Source organism: Podarcis raffonei, chromosome 5 (genome assembly GCF_027172205.1).
Source record: "Podarcis raffonei isolate rPodRaf1 chromosome 5, rPodRaf1.pri, whole genome shotgun sequence".
Classification (NCBI taxonomy): domain Eukaryota; kingdom Metazoa; phylum Chordata; class Lepidosauria; order Squamata; family Lacertidae; genus Podarcis; species Podarcis raffonei.
In genome coordinates, this window is record NC_070606.1 from 27,631,688 (window position 1) to 27,658,223 (window position 26,536).

A 26,536-nucleotide genomic window follows, 5' to 3' on the forward strand; every position below is an offset into this window, starting at 1 on the left:
TAAAAAATAAAGTAACCTTCAAGTTTTGCTAAAATGGAATTTTGACACAGGGTGAAACTATTTCAAAATCATGTGGTTGTTTCAGAACTTATATTTATTCCTTGGTTTCACAGATTTTGGTTTAACACATTTTCTGGAGAAGTGAAATGTGAAATATTTGGACAGCAGCATCTTCAGTGGCATTTAGAAGTGCAATTCATGCCATACTGTTCACTTCACAAGTAATGTGACCCAAATCCTGCTTGTGGCAACACATGAGATTGTATAACAGAAAGCATTTACCTTACCAAAGAAGCAAGCACTTCAAATTCGTATTACATTCATGGTGATAATGGTCCGATTGTCTTAAAGGTCTTTCACTACATAGTTATCGAGATTTCTGAAGAGAGAAGCAATGTGCCGTCTTTTGCCAAAGACAAGCAAAAGCAAGAGGTCGGTTCAAAATACACTTTGTTCCATTGGAAAAATATTTAACTTGTGAAACTGTAGTATATACTACGTGTCAGAAAAAAGAAGTCACAGGAGAACATTGCTGGCTGCGTATCAGATACCTTTGTGCACTTTCATGTATACACAAAGGATCTGTGTGTGAACAAGCCCTTGCAACAGGAGCTCGACATGTACATTAGAGCTCAAGAACACACATTAATGCCCTTAGGCTGTAATGCAGCTGTATAGGCACAAGCAGGGCTTTCCGATTGTGAAGAACATAAGAACCTACTGGATCAGGCCAGTAGCCCATTTAATCAAGCATCCTGTTCTCACAGCGGTCCATCAGATGCCTACAGGAACCCCACAAGCAGGATATGAGCTCAATAGCCCCATCCACTCCTATGGTTTCCAGCACTGCTGGCAACAGCAAAAGGCCCCTTGTGCTAAAACGGAGCTTCATCTGCCACACCCAGCAATGGGTGCACCGTCCGGGCAAGAGGCGCTGGCTAAAAGCATTTCAAAGTAGTATAAAAATGTATTTTTGTGGGGTTTTTTAGCCTCATAAATAAGTGAGGAAATTACTAAAAATATCTTGCTGTGCAGTATAAAAAGAGGAGCAACTGTTCCGCACTTGTCACCTACACACTGGAAGCAACTTTGTAGGAGTAAATATTTGGAAGTGGCTTTTCAGCTTGATTGCTACCGTTCATGGTGTTCCAACATGGCAGCGCTGCCACCAACAGAAGCAGCCCTCCAAACAGAACACAAAGTCCGCTGAAGTAGAATGCTATGTCGTAAGACTTTGTCCAGTCATAAAACCAACCTGAAAAGCAACAACAACAAAAAGAGAAGCTGTCAGAAGTAGCTTTTGCAGAACAGATAAATAAAGCAACCGACTAACTCTCAGCCAGGCAGTTAAAAAGTAAAAGGAAGAATACTTGCTGCATTTCCCCGAAAACAACATTGTAATTATAAAATAAATATTCTGCACAAGCAAATGAAGCAACACACTGTCAGCATTCACGTGCCACATGAGACTAGCCAAGCTGTGGCTTACAAGGGGCTGTCAAACCAGGACATTAATCCACAGTTTGAGGCTGCTTTGGGGACCACAATTTGCAGTAGTTTGCTATTGTGTCTGAACCTACAAACCATAGTTATGGTTACTGTTCTGCCAAACAGGCTGCTGCATCATGGAGACATGAGTGAAGTTATGAAATTGAGTACTGAACAGGTAGAAATTGAGAGCAGACAAACTGCTGTAAAGTACCTCAGAATACTTATATATGCCTGTTAAAACACAGCCTTACCTACAATTGGTGGTCCAAGACTGTTTCCAAGTCCAGCAAAGAACATCAGTATGCCATATGCATGTGTTAATTTTTCGATTCCTACAGTTTTTGTTGTAACATATGGAAAAATAGACCAATTGCCTGTCAGAAAACCCAAAACCCCTGAAAGTATTGCCAGTGTGATGTAATTTTGGGCAAACGGAATCAATACTAGTGCCACCGAAGTCAATATCAAAGTCAGGACATATAGATATAAGGTATTAATCCATTCAAAATCGGCCAGTATTCCTAGAACAAGTTTCCCAATGGCAGTCATGATGCCTATGACAGAAATGAGAGGAATGACAGTGTCATCTTCACCAATATTGGAACTTCTTGCAATGTCTTCCATGAGCAATGAAGGAGGAAAGCCGCCAATGTCAAAGAAGAAGATGGCAATAAAAAGTGATGAAAATACTTTGTTTTTAAAAAGTCCCAGCGTTTCCCCCCAGTAGTCTAAATATAACTGCCATTTTTTCTTGGCAAGCTGTTTACAGAAATAGGTCCGTTCTGCAACTTTCCGTCTGTAAGTCTCTCTCTCGTGTGGTGTTATTGTTAATAGATTGTTCTTAGTTATTGCTGACTCCTGCTTGCAGTCACCACAGGATGTTTGGTTCACACCATTTCCTTCACTGCTGGCTTTTTCAAGTACATTTTCTTCATAAGCGTTCTTTTCTCTTTCATTATACATGAGGTATTGATCTGGAACCTTCTCGAGGATTGGTTTCTCTGGTAAGGCAGAACCACACGACTGCAAAGGTCTCATCAGACTCCCACACGCTAATATATTTAGAGACAATGCACCAACAATAAGCAGACACCCATCTAATCCATACAGTTCAATTAGCTCCCTCTGTAATGCTGCATATATAAAAACCCCAACGCTTGATCCTGAAAGGAGAGAATGGAAACATATAAATGAGTTCATAAAATATCCTACAACTTCAATGCTCCACACAATCCACTGACTGAACGTGTGATTTATGAAACTGGATAATAAATCCTGTGTTCGTAACACAGTTCAGGCCTCTTCATCAAGCTGAACAAAGAACTCCAGCCCATACTGTGGCCTGGCAGGAACTTGAGAACTCCCAGGCAGGCAAGCAAAAACAGGAAATTTATCAAGCTTCTCTGTGGGCTGTCATGCCATGGCTGAAGGGCTGCAATTACCAAGGTGGGTGTGCTTGGCAAAGTTAAATAGTTAAAATAATAGATGAACTACTGATAATTGTATTGGACATCACTATGGGCATAAATTTTCTTTGTAAAGGCAACAGATATGTTTAAATAAATAAACAACCATGTTAGGATGGCTATATGTCTACAAGTACCAGTTCTCTATTTTATAGATTGTCTGACTCAAAATTTTATTTACAGGTAAAAGACTTGTAAGAGAATATGGGTCTTGGAAGTGGCCCATCAACTGTTAACATCCAAACCAGGCATCCCCAGCCTGTGGCCCTCCAGATGTTTTGGCCTACAACTCCCATCATCTCTAGCTAACAGGACCAGTGGTCAGGGATGATGGGAATTGTAGTCCAAAACATCTGGAGAGCCAAAGGTTGGGGATGTCTGATCTAGACAGCAGACTAAGAAAGCACACAGGTCCCCTGGGCACAGTCTCCTTCGCTATGATGAGTTTGCCAGATATTGCAGAACACATATTTTACAATAAATACAATGCTTACCAACTATAGATGCAAACCATGGTTTGCAAACCAAATTCAAAACAGTTCACTTTTCTATGAGACTTAAGATGCAATAATCACAGCTAATGAAACCATAACTAAGTCCTAAACCAGTATAAGGTAATTCAAAATAGAGATAAAAACCATACCTGTTGAAATTAGACCAAGTGCAAGGCCTCTGCGTTTTTCAAAATACTGACATGTGATGGTTACTGTTGCTGTGTACAATAAGCCACACCCGAGTCCTAAAAAGGCAAAGCATTAATCACAAAGAATCGAGCACTCTTGTTATTAACACTGCTAATGGTTCAGTTTTGATTCATTAAATTAAAACAGCACAGAAAGAGCCATTTCGAAAGTGAAACTCACAGAGCGCCCCCAATGCTACACGCTTCTTCCATTCACCTGAAGAAGGCTCGTGAGGAAGCTGCCTATAAGCCTTTTTTGAATTCATCAAAACTGCACAAGAATTAAGTTGTCTGCTGTTGCTTCAGTTTTTTGTATGCCGCTTAGTTATTTTTTTATATATTAAGTGGTATAGAAATATAATAATAATAATTCTTTGCTGCTACTAATAAAAGGGAGATTTTACATTTTAATTTTGAAATCGAGACACACAACCCCTTCCAACCCCCTTTTTATTTTAGGGGTTGTTCAAAAATAATCTCTCGTGATTCTTACCAACAACAATTCCATAGGAAAAAAACAGGAAGTAGATATTGGGTGCAATGCTGCTCATCATCAAACCCCCAGCAACCATAAAGCCACTGAAGATTGTTACAGGTCTTGCTCCAAAAGCAGATACACATGAACTGCAAATAGGACCTAGTTAAGAACAAGAGGAGTGAATTGTGAAAAGGAAAGAACAGAAAAGAAAAGAATGTTCCATAAGCAAGCGCTAAAGAGATTTCTCCCCTTAGCAGAATTGCTCTCAATATGAAAGAAGGCATCTATTTTTAAAAGATCCATGACGCATGGGGAACTGAGATCACCTCTCTGTTTCCAATCAGTTGTTTATGTCTTGGCTGAACCAGGAAATGGTGGTCCAGTTATGGCTCCAAGAGTCAATGAGGCTACCTACTCTTTCACCAACATCTGCTTCCCCACATGATCTCTGCCCAACTAGAGTTTGAAATAATTCTGTGGTCCTTGCCCCTCCCGTCCATCTACAGTGTGCCACGGTTAGTGCTCCCACCTAGTATACCCGTTGCTGGATTTCCTCGAGCTTGGTGACAAATTAAGCAGTTTTATAACAAAGAGTATTGTACAGCTACACTTGAAAAAGCACAAATTTAGTCTTTAAGAATATATTTTACCTATATCCTTTGGACTTCAATCTCCTCTGTATGGATCATGAGGGCTTACACATATATTTACACACTTAACATGTTAAACTTAAAAACAGGCAGAAATGCATTACTGTCCCCAAAGCATTCACAGTGCAAATTATGCAAGGGGATTTCTGAAAAACCGAACCTCTTTCCCCCGGCCTTGTGACCTTGTGCAGGATAAGGGGTTGCTACCCGAGTCCTGCCTGAAATCCTGAGGTTTCACTAGGTAACCCCCTCTCTCCAGTCAGGACACCCATCCTGAAAATATGTTTGATCAAGAACTGTTAACTTTGTATGCAACTAGTTTTACAGGGGAGCAGCTTTATGTGAGACAAGCTCCCACTGTGCCACTCTCTAAGGTGTGTTGCAGCCAAATCCGTTTTATCTAGCAACAATGTCCTTTATTACTTCTCCTGCTTCTGGGTTGGCTACTAAAAGAGCCCTCAAAGCTCACATTTCAGAGGCATAAAATAGTTGTTTAACCCCAAAAGAACATAATCAAAATATAGAATATACAACAGCACTAACAGGTGCAGACACAAAAATACATATTGCCTGCAAGCTTCCTACAGTATTTTTCCCTACAAATCTTTCCAGATGTTTGCCAGATATTGTAGAACACATATTTTACATGCAAAAGGTCCCAAGATCCTAGATTCAATCCCTAGCATCTTAAGTTAGGGCTAGCAAAGCCACCTGCCTAGAGCCATGCACAGCTGCTGTCAGTCAAGTGTAGACACTAGATGGACCAATTGTTCTGACTTATAAGGCAACTTCCTACACTCCTAGACTCAAAGTAGGGACTTGGAAGCAGACATGATATTTGATCAGCGGCATACATAACTGATGAGACAAAACACTGTAATCTTAAAAGGGGGGCAGGAAACATAAGCATAAATATTTCCATCAAATTGCTTCTAAGCAAGCATGGCTAGGATTTCAACTGGAAAGAAAGTTGTTCTTAATGATTTCGCTTGACCAAGTAAGCAAAATAGATGCACAGTTCTATGCTGGCAGTGCTTACCCCAGTGGATGTTTGATCTAATGGCAAAGGTAAAATGGCGTATCACAAGAAATCCAGAAACTAAACCTCTCTATCATTACGACATTCTTCTGCTATTTCAGTAAACCTTGAGCATCACTCAAGAACCTAAGAAGAGCTCTGCTGAATCAGGTCTAAAACCCATCTAGTCCAGCACTCTATTCTCACAATAGCCAGGCAGATAAACACCTTCCCCAAAAAATCTTCAACTTTTTTGGAAATTCTTTTTAGAAATTCTTTTAAATAGAAGATAATATTAACAGAGTATTAACAGAAGAGTTGTACTGATGCAGCAAGGAACTGTACAAGACAACAGGTCCCTGCTTCCAAGTCAGGATTCTGTAGTCTTCCACAACTCTTCATTCAAATGAAGCTGATAGGGACCCTTAAAGAAACTAAATGTAGAAACTATCAATAGAAACTACCAGTGTGCCAGGCAATGTGCAGGAAAACAGTTATTTCTTGCTAAGAGGCTGGCATAATGTATTAAGTTTTTTCGCTGAGCTGGTTTAAAAAAGGCTTAACTCTAAAGTGGTCTACTTACACAGCAAATTTTATAGCATGTCACAAAAATGGGAGTACTATGGAAGACTTCAGAATAGACTAATTTGCCACTATATCTTAATGAGCTGTCATGAATTAAGTGGTGTGCTACATTGTTACAACAATGAGTGAGTTAGTTGCAAACTGCAACCACATACCAGCAATGGGATTGTATTAGTGCAAGTTATTTAGTAAGAAATAGACAAGGTATCAAAGAGCATTCTTAGCATGGTAAGCATGTCTGACCTGGCAGTGCATGCAGTCATAGGCAGGAAACCTAAGCCTGGACCTACAGAAGTGCATGCAGATGACAAAATGTACAAGTGCTTTACCGTCCTGCACTCAAGCTCTGGTCAGAGGGGGGATGAGCCTGATGAATCTCTAACACGAGACCAGGGTTCACAGGCTAAGCCTGAGCCTGGTGGTCAGGAGGCTGCAGAACCTGAACCAGGATGCTTGTAGACATCTTCCCCATAAGCCCGCTTTACCTGGGGAGTCAATGCAGAAGGAAGCACTCCTTCTGGACAGGGAATTGGCCCTTTAAAAACATGCATTCTTCCAGCAGGAGAGCAGAACCATGGGCTGGATGAATGGGACAGATGGACTCAAAAGACCCCACTCCACCTCCAGTTTTTGCCAGAGCACAGCTGCTCACTTGGAGCTTTCCATAGTGCTGCAACCACCAGAATGCTAGCAGCTGTTGACTCTGCCATAGCATCTTCAATATTCTGGCAAATGGAGGGGAACTGTAAGCCATCTCTAGCTATATGCTCTTCTAGTTTGCTTGGGGAAATGGGGCATAGTAACCAAGATAATATGCACTTTTAAGGACCGAAGTAGAAGTTATGCTAAACTAGAAGCTGCTGCCAATGATGGAAGCTCTGTGGTTTAGCAGCAGCTGTCCTCTGCCTCTGCAATGTCTGGTAGACATTTCCATGTCATTATGTTCCCTTCCCTGTTCCCTTATTGGTGGCTGCTGGCAGAAGGCATGGGGAAATTTGAGGACATAGGTATAAATTTTGTTTAGTTTTATGAAATGAGAGCCAAACACGGGGCTCCATTTTTGGCAGCAGACACACAGCTAAAGTGTTGAATTTCCAGATATTTAGGGAGGCATTAAAGCCATGGTTAATGGTAAAAACTTTTTTCTTGGTATTTCTTCCAATAATACTCCGTAAAACTATTTGCCACCAAGCCCTAAAGGTACAGGAGAAATTGATGGTAGATTTAGATCTCACCAATGTAGATGTCAGAATTCAAGGGCAAAAGCTTCATGCTTTCACTTGAATGTTCATGAGCATTACATCTAAAATATAGATAATAATTATAGGTATATAAACAGTGATAACACAGCACATAGGCCAAGGAAGAGAGAAAAACTGCATTTGCTTTTAAAAAATAAACACAATGGGCTGGATCCAAACTAAATTAGGCACACTTTGGTACCATTTAAATCAATGGGAAAAAATATTCATGAGAGGACTTGCAAAAATATGAAGGTTTTCACCCCATAATATTTAAAATAATAAATGTTCATTTACACAAAACCAATACATTTATTGTCTACAGCTATAATGACAAAAAAAGAAGAAATCTCAGTAACCAGCTCTTGGTTATCCAAATTAGTTATCCCTTGCACACCTAACATTTAGAAGAGCACAGGGAGCATTCAATAAATGAGGCTCTATTTCACTAAGAATTACCTAAAACCAGGGGTAGGCAACCAGGGACCGGATACGGCCCAATTACCTTCTAAATTTGGCCCATGGACAGGAATCAGCGTGTTCTTACATGAGTAGAATGTGTCCTTTTATTTAAAATGCATCTCTGGGTTATTTGTGGGGCATAGAATTCATTTATTATTATTTTTTCAAAATATAGTCTGGCCCACCACATGGTCTGAGGGACGGTGGACCGGCCCACGGCTGAAAAAGGTTGCTGACACCTGCCTAAAACTCACTGTACTGTAAGAAAAGAAATCAAGTGGGATTTTTTTTTTCACTAGCAGGGGGCTTACGAGAGTTTACGGCTTGGGAAATTAGGCTGGATGTTTTGCCATACATCTTCCTTGCTTTGGTTGATGAGGCACCTCCAAAGAGCCTTGGTTGCCATGGAGAGGGAAACAGGATAGCCTTCCCTCCTGCAGCTGGCAATGCCATTTCTAAAGCTTAAATATGATGTCCTTATGACCCACTCCTTGAAATCCAGCAAATCACTTTTCAAGGGCAATGTGTTTTTCTTCATAAGCACTGGTGATAAATATTTTGATCCAAACTTCATCACCACATAAAAAAATAATCTTTAAAATCATATTTTATGGGCAAAATCCTGTCTTAGGTTGAATCCCTGAGAGGCAGAGTGATGTGGTGTTGGTGATACAGAGTACCAGGCTAGGACTGGGGAGACATAGTTTCAAAGCCTCATTTAGCCATGGAGTCCTTAGGCCAGTTACTCTTTCTCATCTACCTTGCAGAGCTGTAGTGAGGATGAAAGAGGAGAGGACAGAACTCCATGTACCACCTTGAGCTCTTAATAGGAAAGACAGGATATAAAGGCAAACACTAAATCCCAGTATTAAACTGGAGATTGTACTGGAGAAGAGAGGGATATGGTTGTGTGGGACTTTCTGCAACAAATTTGGTCCCTGCCAGCCATGCTGCCCCAGTCTACTATAAGGACCAAGAACAGTTTTTAAAGCCTGTGTGGTTTGCAGAAGGTACATATTTTATTCATCTTGCCACGACATCCAAATCAACACTTTACACCAGAGTTTTCCAAACTTTCATGTTGGTGACCCACTTTTTAGACATGAATCATTTTGTAATTCAGTTTTACTAGCAAACTGGAGGTTAAACTAACCCCCTTCCAGACCTGGGAGGAATGTGGGGAGATTTGCGCTACACACTGCAGTCGGCACACTAACGTGCCGCAACACACAGTTTGGAAAGCTCTGCCTGTGTAAGGCAAGCAGCTTGCCTCAGAACTACAACTGGAAGCCACAGTTTAAATTGAGATGCCCAATAAATAGTGGGTCTTTCTAAATTACAACACTCACTGTTATGTGCGAAGATATCATGTGGAATTGTATAAAAGCTGGTTCATCAACTTCTTATATTTAAGAAAATTAGTTTCACAGCATGACTTTGAGAGCTCAAAGGATTAGAGTCCAGCTTACAGCCTACAATTATCATATTACAAATTCAAGTTTTTTGCTTAAAAAAAATCAAGAGAAAGCTCTGCAGGTTGAAAACAGTGTCTGCTTCCTTACTGAACTTTTCAGTGACCAGGGTAATAAATTTTCACTTTTCACAGAACCTTGTCCCTCCACTGAATTGTGCAGTATTTAAAAATACCGCAAACACTGAAAAATCATTTCAAAAGATCAGACATATGCCCAACATTCTCTGGATGGCACCCACCATTTGAACTATTTCCAAAATAAACATAGCTCCTTTGGGTTGTGGTGAGCTTACAAAACTGGACTTTCTATTTGCATTAAAAGCTGGTGCAGATGTTTCACTTCTGAAGGTTTTCTATTTCTTGTTTCATGTTTCAACTAACACCTGAAGCAGATAAGTGTATAAGACTGCAGTAGCTATTTCTATTATTTGAAAAATTGCATATTTCAGGTTTTCTAGCCCTGAAAATAGCTGCTGCAATCTTCCATCTTCCTACGTCAAATATTATTACACTGCTCACACAAGCTGGCTTCAGCAACATCTACATTGGCTTTCCTACTGTCTGCTAAGCTTGCAATCTTAAGAACAATTACTATGAATAAATTCAATTGAATTCAGTGCTGGGGACTAGCTTCTGGGTAAAACCACACAATCCAGAGCATGTTATCAGGAAAGAGAATATGTTTACCTAATTTTCATTAGAGGTCAATCCTTACTCCAAGCCATCATACCAATTTACTTTAGTTATTTGCAATTTCTCAAAAGTTGCATGTTTTCAACTTGACGACAGTCAAATGACATTTTCTTTCTTTATATTCTTATTCTAATATATGCAAGGAACTATTCTTAAAAGAATTCATTTCTTTCAGGCCAGAAATTTAAAGATAACGTATATGCATTTTAAAAGCATTTAATAAGTAAACACTTCATTTTAAATCATATGCTTTATCTAAAAGACTTACTTGCAAGTAGTCCAACTCCACTTGCAAGGGAGCCAACCCATGCAGTCTTTCCTTTTCCTTCTCCAAATAGATCCAGCCATTCTAGATAGAGAACTCCAACAGCTAATGGAGATCCATAGCACAAGAACTGGGTAAAGAAGGACACCAGTACAATCATCCAGCCCCATCCACCATCTGGTGACTTCTGGAACACCATTTTCCAGGATAAATTCAAGGGTCAGAAGCAGCTCTATATAAAAGAATGCAAAGAAATAGAAAACAGAGTTGATAAGAAGGAACACAGAGCACCAAGGGAATTGGAGACAGATTCTTCCACTGGGAAATACATACTATGTGAACTGGCTCTTAGTTTACCCAGTTGCCTAAACCCCATGAAGAGCTCATTGTAAACATACAAAGATCTGAAAGTTTGCAACATTCCCCAAGTGTCTTAAAAAACCTGGAAGTCTCATCCTGCTAACAGGTGGTGTTCAGATTGCCTAGGACTGGGTACTATGGTATTAGAATTGATATAACAATGACCTGGGAGCCAGTTCAGCTTCATTGAATGAAATATTTGTCTATGGTGTTTTAACAACTGACCTCAACATCATGGCTGGTCAGAAGCTCCTATTAAGAGCACTTGCAACTTGCTGCTGGCCTCACATTGTGGAAACAAAGTTTGGAGAAATGTTTGTTTTGCAAGGAGGCAGAAAGGAACACGTTTGCTTGCTTTGAAGGCATAAGGATGCCACAATAGCCGGATAGGGTTGACTATTCTGAGACTATGTACCATGTATAGGACGACACGGGAGCCTCATGTGAGCACAATCTGAATTCCCAAAGATAGTTGAAGTCATGTTGTGTAATATAAAGTAATTAACCAGAAAACAATCAGAGGTTTTGGTTCCCAAGCCAGAGGATTTAGCTAAATCTTCGTTTCTACAGAAACTGAATACAGTATATCCAAATGTCAAAAAGCATGAGGATGCAAATAAGTATTACAAATAATGATTATTTTTTTGTAAAAGAAAGGATAGTCAGAATTATAATGGGAAGGACATAGAAATATCAATTGCATCATGAATTTCAAGTTAAAAGAAAATCCAGGAAGGAAGGAAGGAGGGAAGGAAGGAAGGAAGGCCTTCTGTATAAATATTACAAAGTTGCAAAGTACTTATTAAAAGGGGAAAGTATATTACTTACAGAATAGAATCTTGTCATTCAGTCTTCTAGAACATGCTGTTTTTGTGTATTTGGCAATTCAACCTGCAGAGAAATATCAGGTACATGTAACCAAAGCAACTCTTACTGTACCAAGTGGCGGAAATGAACATGGAAATAGGAAATTCTGGTATGAGGTTGATTTTTATACACTTTCATACCAATTTCAAAAGATCCTATTCTCTGGAACAAGCAGACAGAAAGAAAAATCATGACCCAACTCCTACCATCACTCAAGCTCTTGACAGCAGCCTTGGACCGAAGGAAAGTATAAAGGAGGTCAATGCAAGTAAGCTTTGAAACTTGCAATATTTTATAATGATTTACAGAACTCTAAGGTGATGGTTGATTTTATTTATTGCCTGGCAATGACTTGTCCTTAATGTATAATCATTTTACCCCCCTATAGATAAGATAGATATTGACCTTTAAACCCAATGTTTGGAACTGAATATTACATAATTATGCCCAACAAACAACATTTATGTAATGGATCCCACATGTTCACTTCATGTACACTTATCTCAGGAACCCTTCCAATTGTAAAATAGGCCAGTATAACCCCATATTGCAGTCTGGGTTGCTGAGACTGAGGAAACAGTGAGTTGCCTGAAGCCTTTCAAGTTAGTCTGTAGCTATAAGAGGCAAGACTGGATCTTCCCAGATCACACTTTTAGCCACCATACTATCCTAGCTATTTTATGAGAAGTAGAGGTTGTTTTTATACACTTCTCTTTGCAAACAAAATAAATAAGCAAATATAGCAGCTCCCCAAAAAAACAAATATCCCATCCAAAAACAGCTTGATGCATGGGGTTGGGGGCAAGAGGCATCCCCACAAAAAGTTGCTAGAGGTCTGCCAACCTACATAATAAATAATAAATAATTTATTATTTATACCCTGCCCATCTGGCTGGGTTTCCCCAGCCACTCTGGGTGGCTTCCAACAAAATATTAAAATACAGTAGTCCAAACATAAAAAGCTTCCCTAAACAGGGCTGTCTTCAGATGTCTTCTAAAAGTCTGGTAGCTATTGTTCTCCTTGACATCTGGTGGGAGGGTGTTCCACAGGGCGGGTGCCACTACCGAGAAGGCCCTCCACCTAGTTCCCTGTAACTTGGCTTCTCGCAGCGAGGGAACCGCCAGAAGGCCCTCAGCACTGGACCTCAGTGTCCGGGTAGAACAATGGGGGTGGAGACGCTCTTTCAGGTATACTGGACAGAGGCCATTTAGGGCTTTAAATGTCAGCACCAACACTTTGAATTGTGCTTGGAAATGTACTGGGAGCCAATGTAGGTCTTTCAAGACTGGTGTTATGTGGTCTCAGCGGCCGCTCCCAGTCACCAGTCTAGCTGCCGCATTATGGATTAGTTGTAGTTTCCAGGTCACCTTCAAAGGTAGCCCCACATAGAGCACATTGCAGTAGTTCAAGAGACCACAGGTGTGAGGTGCCATGATCTGCACCAATGTTTACATTTGTACTGGTATGCAGTGGGGCTAAGAGGGTAGAAGGCTAAGGATCAAAAGAACCTCATACCAGACTTGAGAAGTGTACAAGAGTTCATGGTTACTAAAATACAAATGACCAAAAGTTAATATTATAACATTTGAAAATTTTATGTTAGCCATTGGTGGCGTTTTACTCATAGCATTATTGCCTTCGCAATTGCTGACCATTCAATATTTCTAACCATTGCTACTGAAAAAATAGGGTTGCATCCAGTCAATTTCTAGTCACAGTAGGCACACTGAAATTAATGGACTCACATTAGTCATATCCATCAATTTCCATGGATTTCTCTGTTCTCTTTTAAAGCTTTCATTCAGTTGTCTTATTTCTTTGGTAATCAGAAAGCTGTAAACAAAATATTTAACTCCTCTACACTTGGCCCTGTTTCTACTAAAGTTAGGTTTTGGCATGCAACTTGATTCTACCTATCCCCTCAGGAAGTAAGTCCTAATGATTAAAGGAACTTACTCAGGTAAGTCCCAGTGAAAGTGTTGGATACCAGATAGCTGTGACTAACTTGTGCCATTAGTTTCAGTGCAACTTAAAACATTCACACTCACTGGATTAGGGCCCTTGTCTACCTACCAAAGGCTATATTTCATAAAATAAAAATGTATTCCCAATTCACATTTCATGGCTTCTGAACTGTCATAGAAGAAAAATATAACCAGGAGGAGGAAATGAGCTTACTGTTTAAATAAATAAAAAGCACATCACTGGATTGCTAAATAGCAAGAAGCATTTCCAATGGCTTCTTGAATCAAGCTGCCAGCTGACATCTTAGTTACAAAGTCTAACATCTGAAAGTTGTAATCTTACATGCCACAATCCATGTCGGCTCCTTTCAGAGTCTCGTCTCCATTTCAGTAAGTGCATGCAACTGGGTTCTTATTTTAAAGAAGGGATGCAGGGTTTTATAGGGTTGTTCTCCTACTTACCCATACGGCAAACTTCCTCTTAGATGATACACAGATCTAAACTATTTATTACCTCACAGTATCCCCAAACCACTTCAGAGCTGCTTATGACAAACAATACACATTCTCAGAGATCACTAATAAGTGAACTTCCTTTACGTTACCTGGTTTCCAGATAAAATCTGTTTTCCGTTTGTGGTTAACAAATTTAACATCTCTTGCCCAACACTCTAGAAAGCACTGTTCTCAATAGCCTACAATCCTATCACGCTCTTGGTTAAACAGAAACTAATTATTTCCACTTCAACACTTTGTGCAGAGAAGCAAAGCACAAGAATTATTGTTCCTGTTTTCAGACATTTCTGTTCACTCACAATAACTTTTTGCCAAGTGTCTTTCCCCCCCCCCAAAAAAAACCTGTCAAATTGATAAACAGTAGCATAGAAAGAATGCAATGCTACATGGAATTGCACTAATAAGACTGAGGGGAAGTTGTACTGAGCTTTCATGACACCTGACATTAAACAGCTGAAAATACTTTTAGAAAATAACCACTAAATGTTTGCATTGATTTAGTTGTGTTTGTTTAGGTAACAATGGTTAACTGAGGGAAGCAGTCTTATTTTAACATGTTTCGGCACTTATCTAGAAGTCAGATCAAGGCAACGCTATGCAGCTCACCATGCACACAGACTGAAAAAAGACAATGACAACCAATATAATATTGTGCAGGAGTTACCAACTATAGTGTTGCTTGGTCTACTGTTTGGTTTTAAAAGTAGATTCCCCATGGCCCACTAAAGTGCTTTCAATTTGCACAGCAGAACTGAATAATCAAGACCTCTGAACAGTTAAAGCACAACTAATCTGCACTAAGTGATCCTGAGCATGCATTCTTGCTTAACGTAAGAAGTGTTTTGTTGGAGGAGACCCAAGGTTCACATAGTCCAACATTCTTTGTAAGAATTCTGCGAACCACTAGTTGGTTGTAGCTGAATTTCTGCCTTGTTATAGGATAGAGTTTTAGTCAAGTACACATGAGAACTGGGTTCAAAGATACACTTGGTCATGAAACTCACTGGATATCCACCCATCCATCCATCCCTCTCTCTCTCTCACACACACACACACACACACACACACAGAGAGAGAGAGAGAGAGCGCGCGTTGTTGGGAGGATAAAATTAGATAATCCTGCATATCCTACCCTGAGCATCTTGGAGAAAGGGTGGCACACAAGCAGAGGAAAATGTGGAAAATGCAAGGATAATTAAAGAAAAGGCTTTAACTTACCAGAAGCGGTCACAGCAAGTCAGCTAACTTTAGCAATGCAGCCTTAAGTATCTGGCATATCTGCTTCCTGATGTTTCCAATCCTTCCTTCTTACTTAATCCACAACTGACAACAAAAAAACAACAAAAACAGGAAGACTGTCTCCTTACTTAGTCCACAGCTGACAACAACAAAAACCGAAATCATCCTACGGCCTTCAAGAATACTGGAGTGCCATCAGGGGGCAAACCAATAAGAAACATGGGAGGGGGTTATTTTTAATAGGGGGGGAACCAGTTCTAGTATTTTAACACTAAGTTGTGAAGTAGAAAAACCTCCTCAGACATACAACTGGCTTTATAAAATGAAGCTTCAAAATAATCTTAACTTCCAGAGACACACACTGAACTCCAGGCTGTCATAAGACAACATGCACTTCAGCCTCAACACATTTATACCCTTTAACTCTCAGGGTATCTTGAGGCAAGCTGAGGATAGGCTTAAACACAGTGATATCCTCATGCTTGAATGTTAACAATACACTTAATTAAGTTTCCAGAATGAAATTTTAAAAAGAGGGGACACGATAAACCTATGTGGAAATTAAAGTACCTTTAAATAAAGGAACACCTTGTTGTCCTTAAGGCACTTTGACGTTCTCGTTTAAGGGATGAGCTTGCAGTTTATCTTGGAACTATGACCAAAGAAAAGGAATTTATTGGAAAGAAATTTGGACTCTGCACTCTGGATTCAAATCCTGGCACTCAGCAGATGACTGAAGGGGAACTACCTCTTAGGTCTTCCATCAGTGAAAAGAGCAAGAGTCTTGCAAGGGCAAATAAGATAACGTGGCAGTAATGTATTAAGTGTTCTATCGAAATTATATTTAAAGTTGCTTAAACCATCAATAGGACTCCTTAGCACCAGCCTGAGACCCAAACTCCAAAAGTAGCCTATTTAACAGTGTTAACATTTCCTTCTCCCAGAACATATGCAGCTTTTTCCCTTATGTGTCACTGGTGGGACAACCACCTTTGACAGTTGTAGCTCATTAACCACAGGAAACACCTTGCGTTCACATAACATAAAACAAGCATGCTTCTTCCAGATGACAGTGGGTACAGTGTGCAGGGGCAAAATTAACTTGGGAATAGTGCGCTGATTGTCCACAACATACAGTTCTAACCGGAACTTGAGGAATTTTAAGAGCCCAGCATCTTCTATTCCTGCTTGTTTATACAATGGCCATCAACGCACATGGGAGGTTTGCGGGATAACAAGCTGAAACAGCCTGCATGAGTTTTTAGTATTAAGCTCCGTACAGTGGGGGGGGGGAGGGAGAGAGAGAGAGAGAGAGAGAGAGAGAGAGAGAGAGAGAGAAGCCTAAGAAAGGACAAATATCAGCAAGTTAACCTCACGAAAGCTGGCTAGAATCCCCCGGTGCAGACAACCAGGAAATGAAGCTTTCGCTGCCCTGCCATAGCATTACTGCAAAAAAGAGAAGAAGTTAATTAACATCATAGTCCAATCGCATGCTTGCTCAGCAGCAAATCCCACTACGTCCAAGGGTAGGGAGCGGGGAGAGTGCACGGGGAGAAGATCTGCAACCTGCAGAAGCAACCTGAGCAAAAGCTATGTGCTCTCTTGGCGGCGACCTGCGCTTGCTCGTTGTTTTGGGGCGGGGGTCGACTTGCTCGCTTAAAAAGCACAGCAAGCGGCTCAATCAGGGCTTGCAGAAACCTCCCCGCGTCTGCAGCCCACGACACTGCTGCAGTCTCCAGGCCGGCTCCCCTTTGCACCACATCCCTAGTCCAGGCAGTCTTTTTTTAATATTTTAATTCCCCCCACCTCCCTGCTGCTGCTAAAGTTTCTGCCCCTCCCGCCCCAGCCCCCAGTGTGACACAGCAACCCCCCAACCACCCCCAGCCCCCCAAATATTCCCACGGGGCTCTCCCTCTGTCGCCCCACCCACCCCTCTATTTACCTGCCGCCGTCCCGGGGGGGGTGGCAAGCAAGGAAGGCTCGCTCTGCGGCGACAGGGATCCCACCCACCCCCAGGGCGGGGGGCGGCCCTCTATTTATTTGCGCCCTCAGGCCGAGAGAGGCTGCTGGAGGGAGAGGGGGAGGCAGCTAGCCGGCCGGCCGGTGGGCGCGCGGGCCGCCTTCCAGCGCCGAGCTCTCTTTCTCCCCCGCCGCCCTCCGGGGCTCCTTTCATCCTCCGGCGGGGAGGCGGGGAGGCGCTGCCGTGTGGAGGCAGCCAGAGCCGGCGGCCGGTACAAACCGGTTGCAACTAAGCGAGCGTGTGGGGCGTGTGCGTGTTGTGTGTGTTTTCCTTTCTGCTGAGGAAAAAGGCGGCGCTGCAGAGGCTCGGGCTGCAGCCGCCGCCGGAGAGAGAGAGAGAGAGAAGGCGGCTGAGGCGCCTCCGTCTGTCCCCATAAACCTCTGGCTGGCTGACCCTGCAAGAAGAGAGAGGGGCGGGGATGGGCAGCAGGCGGCGCCTTTTCGAGGCAGCGAGGCGGGAAATGCCGCCGTCAAAGCGGAGGCTGCTGCTGGGTGCCGAAGTCGGCGGTCTTCCTGCCCCCGGGAGGAGGTGGTGGTGGCGGCGGGAAGCCCCCTCGCCCACCTCCCTCCCTGCGTCCCCCGCGGCTTCTCCGTCGCGCGCCGCGGGGTCAGCGAGGGGTGAAGCTAACACACACAGACATAGGCAGCAGCCAGTGCCTTTTCAAGCGTTCACGGGCGGAGACCCGAACCGAAAAAGTCACTTTTTAAAAACTCCCCGTCGGGGGAAAAAAGGTTATGCGTTTTCTTAAACACCTCCAAAAACTTCGGCGCACGTCTCCACCTCAAAGCCTTGCACACACCTTGGTAACGACAGGCTTGATTTTTCTTCGGTTGGCTTTCTTTTGCGCGGGTCAAGTTTGGGGTGAATCTCTTTATGCTGATGCTTCTAATGCTAGGTGGAGCAGAGTGAGTTGCCTTGGTTTAAAACACACACAAAGAGAGTTATCTGCTTTGTCCTTTAATCTGGGAGCAGCTTTCTCTGACACAATGGAGGTATAGCAGCTGAAGAGTGCTGGCTTTGCAAAAACAATTGTCAAGGCAAGACATTGCAGCATTTCTATACGCTTGCTTTTATGTTCTACGTTTGACACCGTGCACACACTTCACTCCAAGCTTCCTAAAGGTGCCTAATCTCGCATCCCAGACTCAAACCTATACCTTTCTGCTTCTCGCATGCAGAAAGCGGCCATAGAGGTGCTTCTCAAGTCTCTTGCATTCCAACGAAATCTCCCTGTTAACTTTGTGTATTGTTAAAAGTGGGGCAATAAAAGTTCGTTGGATGAGCTACACACCCTGGATCACTCCATTGTTCGTACACCAGGAAATAAGAGGACTTGGCAAAGGATTAAAGGATCACACATAGTATATAAGAACCCCTAAAATAGATAAAAGCAAGATAACTATTTCCTTCCTCCATATTTAAGCAAAGCAGGGTTAGGTCCTTTCCCTCTTACCATTCCTTCTAATACCAGGAACATACAAAAGCCTGGATATGAGGGAATTTCCCAGACACTTTTCTGTTCACATCATTTTCTAAGATAGTTACTGAAGTGGGCGATTAGGGCAGTAAAGACCAGGTTTCCTAACATTTAAGCTTGCATTTATTGCTATGTACACATTAGCTTAAAGTGCTGCTAGGTCATTCTGTTTCTCAATTTGGATCAAAGTTGTTTTGGGGGACACAGTATTTCATAAGGAACAAAAGAGTAGATACGGGGTAGACATGGATTGTGACTAATGTTGTGCACGCACCACTTCTCAAGGCAGCAATGGGAGTGCACCACATTTCATTAGTGTGTGCGCCCCGGGGAATTTTGCCTTTGTGGACAAGAGGAAGGAGTGCTCTTGGGGAAGGGCCTGGGCTGTGCCCTTGAGCACAAAACACAACCTTAACCTTGGAGGGGCCCCTGCTGCTGCTTGAGATGACATAACAATGCAGGGCCCCCACGTGTTCATACCACAAAAGCAGCCCTTCACCTCCACATGTCTCTCTGCAAAAGGTGGTTGGCTCCTTGCAAGCCAACTAAAACACGTTCCCACATCAACCAATTTCATTACAGTGCAACATAATAGCAACCATACACAAAGACAGCATTTCAGTACTATAAATATAACATGATCGCATCAACCAGATTATACCTCCTGGCAATAGTAACAATAGCAAGGGAGCTTTGTCAGTTTTACCTTGGTCCTGGAAACCCCTCTGCCTCGTGATGTTGCTCAGAGTCCCTCTCCTGCAGCAACTTGCTAGGCTTCCAGAGGCAGCCAAGTGGAAACACTCCTCCTGGGATGTTGTTCCTCCCTTCCCACTGATAAGACTCACCTGGCACCAGGTCAGCACATCTTTATTTCATCAGGCATATTAATCATAAGGCTTTCAATTTACTGTATTAATGCTTTGCTGCAGTTGGTTTTGTTTAGTTAGATTTACACTGCTGTTGTTTTATTCTGTTTGGCTTGTTTAATCTTTATGGGTTTAAATTTTATTGTTAACGATCCTGAGAGTGTTCACTGTTTACTTGTAAAAAATAAAATAAAAGTGTGTATAGGATTGTAGCCTTAAGCACATGCTTCTTATGACCTGAGGCTGCCTGCAGATTAAGGTAGTCAACTAAGTTCCAAACTTGTGTTTGATGGAAAAAAGGGAGAGGACCTTTTCTGTTGCTCACCCAGGTGTTGAAACTCGTGAGGAAGAGCATTAGTCATGGTGTTTAAACCTTCCTGTTTAGAAAGGATTGGCTTAACCTTATCATCCTGAGTACAACAGTGTATTGGGAGGGTTTTAAAATTAAAAACATGGATTTTTAATTAAGTGTTATTGCTGGTCTTATCTGTTATCTCTTGATCTGCTGCTCTGTTGCATTACTGTTTGATTCTGGCATACAAGTCATGTTTACCTTTTATAAGGAAAGGTGGGTATACTTTTTAAAAAAATGTTATCACATGCTGAAACCAATTAGCCTTATAAAGGCTTGGCTTGGCCAGAATCATGCCATGTTTGTAGTTAAAGTAAGCACACTTTAGTACTCCTGGAACAAAGCATGATATACTTCAGAGGTCATCAATGTGGGCACAATGGTTTCCATGAGGACCTCCCTTGGTACCCATTAATCTTTTGCATCTCACTTCCCACTCACTGTCCCCTGAGTCATAGAGTGGCAAGGGTGATCACCTCCCCCCCCTGCCCCCTGCTTGAAGAGTAAATGGAGCTGCAGGAGGAAGTGAAAGGAGCAGCAATTTCCCCCACTTCCTCTCTCAGCTCTATGTGCTTTTCAAGGCTCAGACTGGCACCTGAACAGCTGAACTGAAAGTGGAACAGGCTTGTTTTCTCCTGCTCTGGAGACTCAAACCAACGGCTTCAAGTTACAAGAAAGGAGATTCCAACTAAACATGGGGGGGGGGAGGACTTCTGACAGTAAGAGCTGTTTGACAGTGGAATGGTCTCCCTCAGGAGGTTGTGGACTCTCCTTCCTTGGAGGTTTTTAAGCAGAGGCTGGATGGCCACCTGTCATGGATCCTTTAGCTGAGATTACAGGCTGTTGGACTAGATGACCCTTGAGCTTCCATCCAACTCTACAATTGTATGATTCTATGGAGCAGCCAAGACTGAGGGCAGAGAGTGAACCTGGGGGGACAGACTGAATGATTCTCTCGAAATTGCGTACTTTATCATGGGTCTTCATTCTCCTCTTCTACCGCCACCCTTCACAGAGCTACCATTTCCATCCTTAACAAACTACAGTTTACTGTGGTACCTCAGGTTAAGTACTTAATTTGTTCTGGAGGTCCGTTCTTAACCTGAAACTGTTCTTAACCTGAAGCACCACTTTAGCTAATGGGGCCTCCTGCAGCTGCCATGCCGCCAGAGCACGATTTCTGTTCCCATCCTTAAGCAAAGTTCTTAACTGAAGCACTATTTCTGGGTTAGCGGAGTCTGTAACCTGAAGCGTATGTAACCTGAAGCATATGTAACCTGAGGTACCACTGTATTAGGATTCTTCTTTAGGGCAAGCTGTCATGTACTTTAAATGTGCATTGAATGTGCTTTTTAAAAATATTAATCTTTTTAGGTTTAAAAATCAACACCTACACACAAAGAACATTTAGGAAAAAATCAAAGAAGAAAACAAAACAAAACAGACAAATAGCAAAATTACGCAAAAGAAAAAAATATATACATCTTTTACAAACAAACAAAGATATGTAACACTGCTTCACCAATAAACAGTGGTTCCATCAACCAACACATTGAATGTGCTTTAAATGTATAGTGTGGATGTGCCCTAAATTGGTGAAATGTGAAGGGATAGCTTAAGTCATTTTTGGAAAAGCCTTGTTATAGTAAATGAAATTCATGCACTGAAAATGGTTTTTAACATTTTTGTTAGGTATTCGTATAAGCTTGGTGGAAGGGGGACAACAGACTGCACACACCAAGATACATACAGATACGCGTCATCCATGCTTGACATAAAGTGAATATATTTTGTACTTGGTCTTATGAATCCGAGTACAAGAAGTCAAACGAGGAAAAAATAAAACAAAATTCATTTGTCTGAACACCACATCAGGGTAACTGAATTGTGCCGCCCATTTGCCTATCTCTAGCAAATGTTTGGGAGGTAGCACCTAGCCCAGGGGTCAGCAACCTTTTTCAGCTGTCCACCATCCCTCAGACCATATGGGGGGCCGGACTATATATTTTTTTTGGGGGGGGGGAATGAACAAATTCTTATGTCCCACAAATAACCCAGAGGTGCATTTTAAATAAAAGCACACATTCTACTCATGTAAAAACACCAGGCAGGCCCCACAAATAACCCAGAGGTGCATTTTAAATAAAAGGACACATTCTTCTCATGTAAAAACACACTTGATTCCCGGACCATCCGTGGGCCGGATTTAGAAAGCGATTGGGCCACATCCAGCCCCCGGGCCTTAGGTTGCCTACCCCTGCCCTAGCCCTTCTCTAGCTTTTAAGCTAATGAAATGAAAATCCCAGTAAATGGCACTTCTACAAAAAACAAAATAGTCGCTATCACACACAGCTGCACACTTTAAGTCTCGAATGCAGGGTTCAAATGAAAATACATAGCATGTTTACTTCAGTGGGATTTAGAAATGGGTTAAGTTACTCAGCAGCGGTAATGAAAACTGGCAGTGCAATCTCTTCCCAGAGAGAGTCAGAGACAAAGAGAAATCAGATCTAATGCCTCCTATAGGCAATGCCTCATGAGAGACCACTGTTAACTAGACCATCTATTTATTCACAAGCAAATTTATCCAGCTTGGAACAAAAACCACACTTCAGCAATTCACATGTTTGTTTCATCAGGGCTTCTTCTATGGGACTCCTGTCTACCCCAGCTCCTCCCACCCACAACAGAATCATCAACTCTTATGAGCAGGGTCCACCTCTCTCTTGCGCTTCTGTAAGCAAGGCACATATTCTAGAAAGCAAGCTTAGAGTATAATACACATTTTCATTCATTTTTATTTTATTTAAACAATCCCTTTCTCTAAAGAGCTCCCACCCCCTTTTATTCTCAGTCAGCACTATTCCTGTGAGTCAGCTCAGGCTGAGAGTGAGCGATTAGTCCAAGGTCACCAACTAAATTTAATGTTTGGGGATTTGAACACAGGTCTCCGTTATACAACAACGCAGATACTCTGTCCACTACACAACTCTGGCCCTCTTTTAACTGGAGGTTGTTTGACAGTGTTCCCTTACACTATATGGCTTTAGATTTTAAACCTTTTTTAACGGTGTGCCAGCTTGAAGGTAAGATAAGATAGTACAGTGGTACCTTGGTACTCAAACACCTTGGTTCCCAAACGGCGAAAACCTGGAAGTAAGTGTTCCGGTTTTCGAACGTTTTTTTTGAAGCCGAACATCCGATGCAGCTGTCGCCTATTGTTTCCGGGGCGCCTGCACCAATCAGAAGTTGTGCCTTGTTTTTCAAGCATTTCAGAAGTCAAACAGACTTCTGGAATGGATTAAGTTTGGCGCTTTTGTTTTTGCTCTTTATTTTGCGTTTTTGTTTTTGAGGCTTTTTCGGTTAAATAGTTTTTGTGGCTGTGTGGAACCCAGTTCAGCTACTGATTGATTGTGTGACTGCAGAAATGGATAAAAGCCCCCCCCCCATCCAAACAATGACCATCATCAGTGCAAGTAAGAAAAAAATAATAATTTTAATTATTATCATCTACAATACTGTCTTGTTTATTTTATAGTACAGTACATTGATTATTGCTTTCGTTTTATGGATCAATGGTCTCATTAGATAGTAAAATTCATGTTAAATTGCTGTTTTAGGGGTTATTTTTAAAAGTCTGGAATGGATTAATCCGTTTTGCATTACTTTCTATGGGAAAGCATGCCTTGGTTTTGGAATGTTTTGGTTTTCGAATGGGCTTCCGGAGTGGATTAAGTTTGAGAGCCGAGGTACCACTGTAAATGAAAATAGGCTTTCCACATTACAATAAAAGTTGTTTGTGGTTGTGGAGTGTGCCACTCCTTTCTGCTTAACATAGTGCAAATATGCCCAGAGTTTATTGCTTTTAAAAATTAGGCTGTTTTTAATTCCTGGGGCTAAACATGCTCATTTTAATTTTGATATTGTAGGTTTGTGTTATTAAAACTTTATGCCTTTTTTCTGGATTTCAATTTTTTACTTTAAAAAAATATACTACTCGTAAAAAAAGAAACAAGACAAGACACATTTTGTTTATTCAGTGTGGGTGAAAATCTAATTTCTAAAAGTGGTTTGCAGGGTTTATTTGTTAAGATGAAGGATAAGGGTTAAGATGAAGGATAAGGTAAAGAATGAAGAGGGGAGTGTTAATTAAATTGAGTGTAAAAATACAGAGCGCCCAGAGCAATTAGGAAGAAACAAGTAATTTTATATTCCAGCGTACAAGACCCAGGAACATATTGAGTTTTCTTGGTTGTTATGTACTGAGTTGAATAGGATCCAAACTGCAGCAGTGTGATTGGTCCTAGAACAATAGGATCCAAAAGGCAGCAGTCTGATTGGTCCTAGAACAATAGGATTCAGAATGCAGCAGTCTGATTGGTCCTAGAACAAGGCAGCAGTATGATTGGTTGGCAGGAACCACCCAATCATGCTCCAGATAGAAGTGAATCCACAAGCTGATTGGCTTACAGTAGAATTCCAGAATTAGCCAATCATGTGCAGCCCATTGTGTAAATAATGTATATAAAGCAGATACTTTGAGGGGACATTCATTCATTCCTCCTCACCACTATGAGCTGAATAAAGAGCATGAAATCACTTTGCGACTCTGAGTATATTTCATTGGTCAATGATTGACAATAGAACTTTCAGCTCTTCATCAAAAATATGTATGATAACTGAGATCAGAGCAGCCAACTCAGATCAGAGGAGCCTGCTTTTCTCTATCAACCCCAATCCTATATTCCTGTAGCGTGAACCAAGAGAACCAGGCAAGTGGGGGATTATGTGAACCTTAACATTTGACATATGGGGTTTTAGTAAGGATTTGTAAAAGTAGGGGAGAGGACAAATGGACACAGCAGATTGGAAAATAAAAGGAGCTCTTTAGCTCAAATCTAGTATGCTGATTTAGTTAATTTGTTATGCCTATTTAGGTCTGGTCTCCTCATGAGTAGCACACAATGTAGGTCTGGTCTATGTAGGGGGTCACTTGCTCTAGTTATCTCACGCTTGGACTACTGCAACGCGCTCTACGTGGGGCTACCTTTGAAGGTGACCCGGAAACTGCAATTAATCCAGAATGCGGCAGCTAGACTGGTGACTGGGAGTGGCCGCCGGGACCACATAACACCGGTTCTGAGAGATCTGCATTGGCTCCCAGTACGTTTCCGAGCACGATTCAAAGTGTTGGTGCTGACCTTTAAAGCCCTAAACGGCCTTGGTCCTGTATACCTGAAGGAGCGTCTCCACCCCCATCGTTCAGCCCGGACACTGAGATCCAGCGCCGAGGGCCTTCTGACGGTTCCCTCATTGCGAGAAGTGAGGCTACAGGGAACCAGACAGAGGGCCTTCTCGGTAGTGGCGCCCGCCCTGTGGAACGCCCTCCCATCAGATGTCAAAGAGATAAATAATTACCTGTCATTCAGAAGACATCTTAAGGCAGCCCTGTTCAGGGAAGTTTTTAATATGTAACGCTGTACTGTTTTTAACACTGATTGGGAGCCGCCCAGAGTGGCTGGGGAAACTCAGCCAGATGGGCGGGGTATAAATAATAAATTATTATTATTATTATTATTGCAGGGTTATCTGATGACATGCCCTGAGGTAAGAGATCAATGAACTCAGATGGTAGGGACAAAAGACTGTGGTACCTAGGCCTATTTAAGGGGTTCTCCCTGTATTCCTGTATGCGGGAGGCAGTGGAAGACAGAAGTGCCTGGCGTGCTCTGGTCCATGGGGTCACAAAGAGTCGGACACGACTAAACAACTAAACAACAACCCTGTATGAAAAACATTGGGGCCTAATTTGAATAATAGAGTGCTTGGTATCTGGTGGGCGGGGTTTGTGCAGTGTGTTGTTTTCCACCCCTCTGGAATCAGCCCTTCCCTTCAGTGCTTGTTCCATTAAGAATGTCAGTTGAGAGAGACCAACTGGCACTTCTTGTTTTCTTGTCTCTGACTTGTCTCTAGATGTTTAGTTTCTCTCAGACATTATGTTATTCTCTTACAGTTTTTTCTCAGTTCATTATTAAAGCTTGTTTACATTTACATGAGCCACTTATGTGTCATGTTTGGCAGGTGGGGTGGGGGTGGATTGACACTTTTTGGGGTGCAGATACCCCTATGGGCAGGCGAATATGTTTATTGGCTAGTAGAAATTGCCAACTGGATTTCTCTTTCTGCCAAACTTTTGAGTTTGTGGATTCATTAACTGATTGGAGTAGGTGCTTGTCTGAGCAAAACCGAGTGCAATAGAACAGTTTCCCTCTAGAATTCTGAAACCTCGCTGGCCTATAATAAGTTTGAATGGAATGTCCACCAAAAAACAACAACACAATAATTCTGATATTTAACAGTCTGGTGTTT

General features: G+C 41.9%; 1 protein-coding gene across 8 annotated transcripts in view; it reads right to left on the minus strand.

Annotated features, from left to right (window-relative positions):
* Window positions 1–76: 76 nt before the first annotated feature.
* Window positions 77–26,536, minus strand: part of SLC16A9 (solute carrier family 16 member 9) — a 54,313-nt gene continuing 27,853 nt past the window's right edge. The window contains exons 1-10 of one of the 8 annotated variants that reach the window (XM_053388328.1): window positions 17,395–17,868; window positions 16,824–16,898; window positions 16,023–16,104; window positions 15,432–15,536; window positions 11,694–11,756; window positions 10,509–10,737; window positions 4,133–4,276; window positions 3,601–3,696; window positions 1,743–2,654; window positions 77–1,255 (exon numbers count right to left, since the gene is read on the minus strand). In XM_053388328.1, coding sequence (XP_053244303.1) covers window positions 1,071–1,255; window positions 1,743–2,654; window positions 3,601–3,696; window positions 4,133–4,276; window positions 10,509–10,704 — 1,533 coding nt within the window. In that variant the 5' untranslated portion in view covers window positions 10,705–10,737; window positions 11,694–11,756; window positions 15,432–15,536; ... (1 more) ...; window positions 16,824–16,898; window positions 17,395–17,868 and the 3' untranslated portion in view covers window positions 77–1,070. Of the gene's footprint in view, window positions 1,256–1,742; window positions 2,655–3,600; window positions 3,697–4,132; window positions 4,277–7,605; window positions 7,674–10,508; window positions 10,738–11,693; window positions 11,757–11,938; window positions 11,997–15,431; window positions 15,592–16,022; window positions 16,105–16,823; window positions 17,284–17,394; window positions 17,869–26,536 lie in introns of those variants that run through there. The other 7 variants (XM_053388330.1, XM_053388332.1, XM_053388329.1 and 4 more) reach the window with 7 other exon arrangements.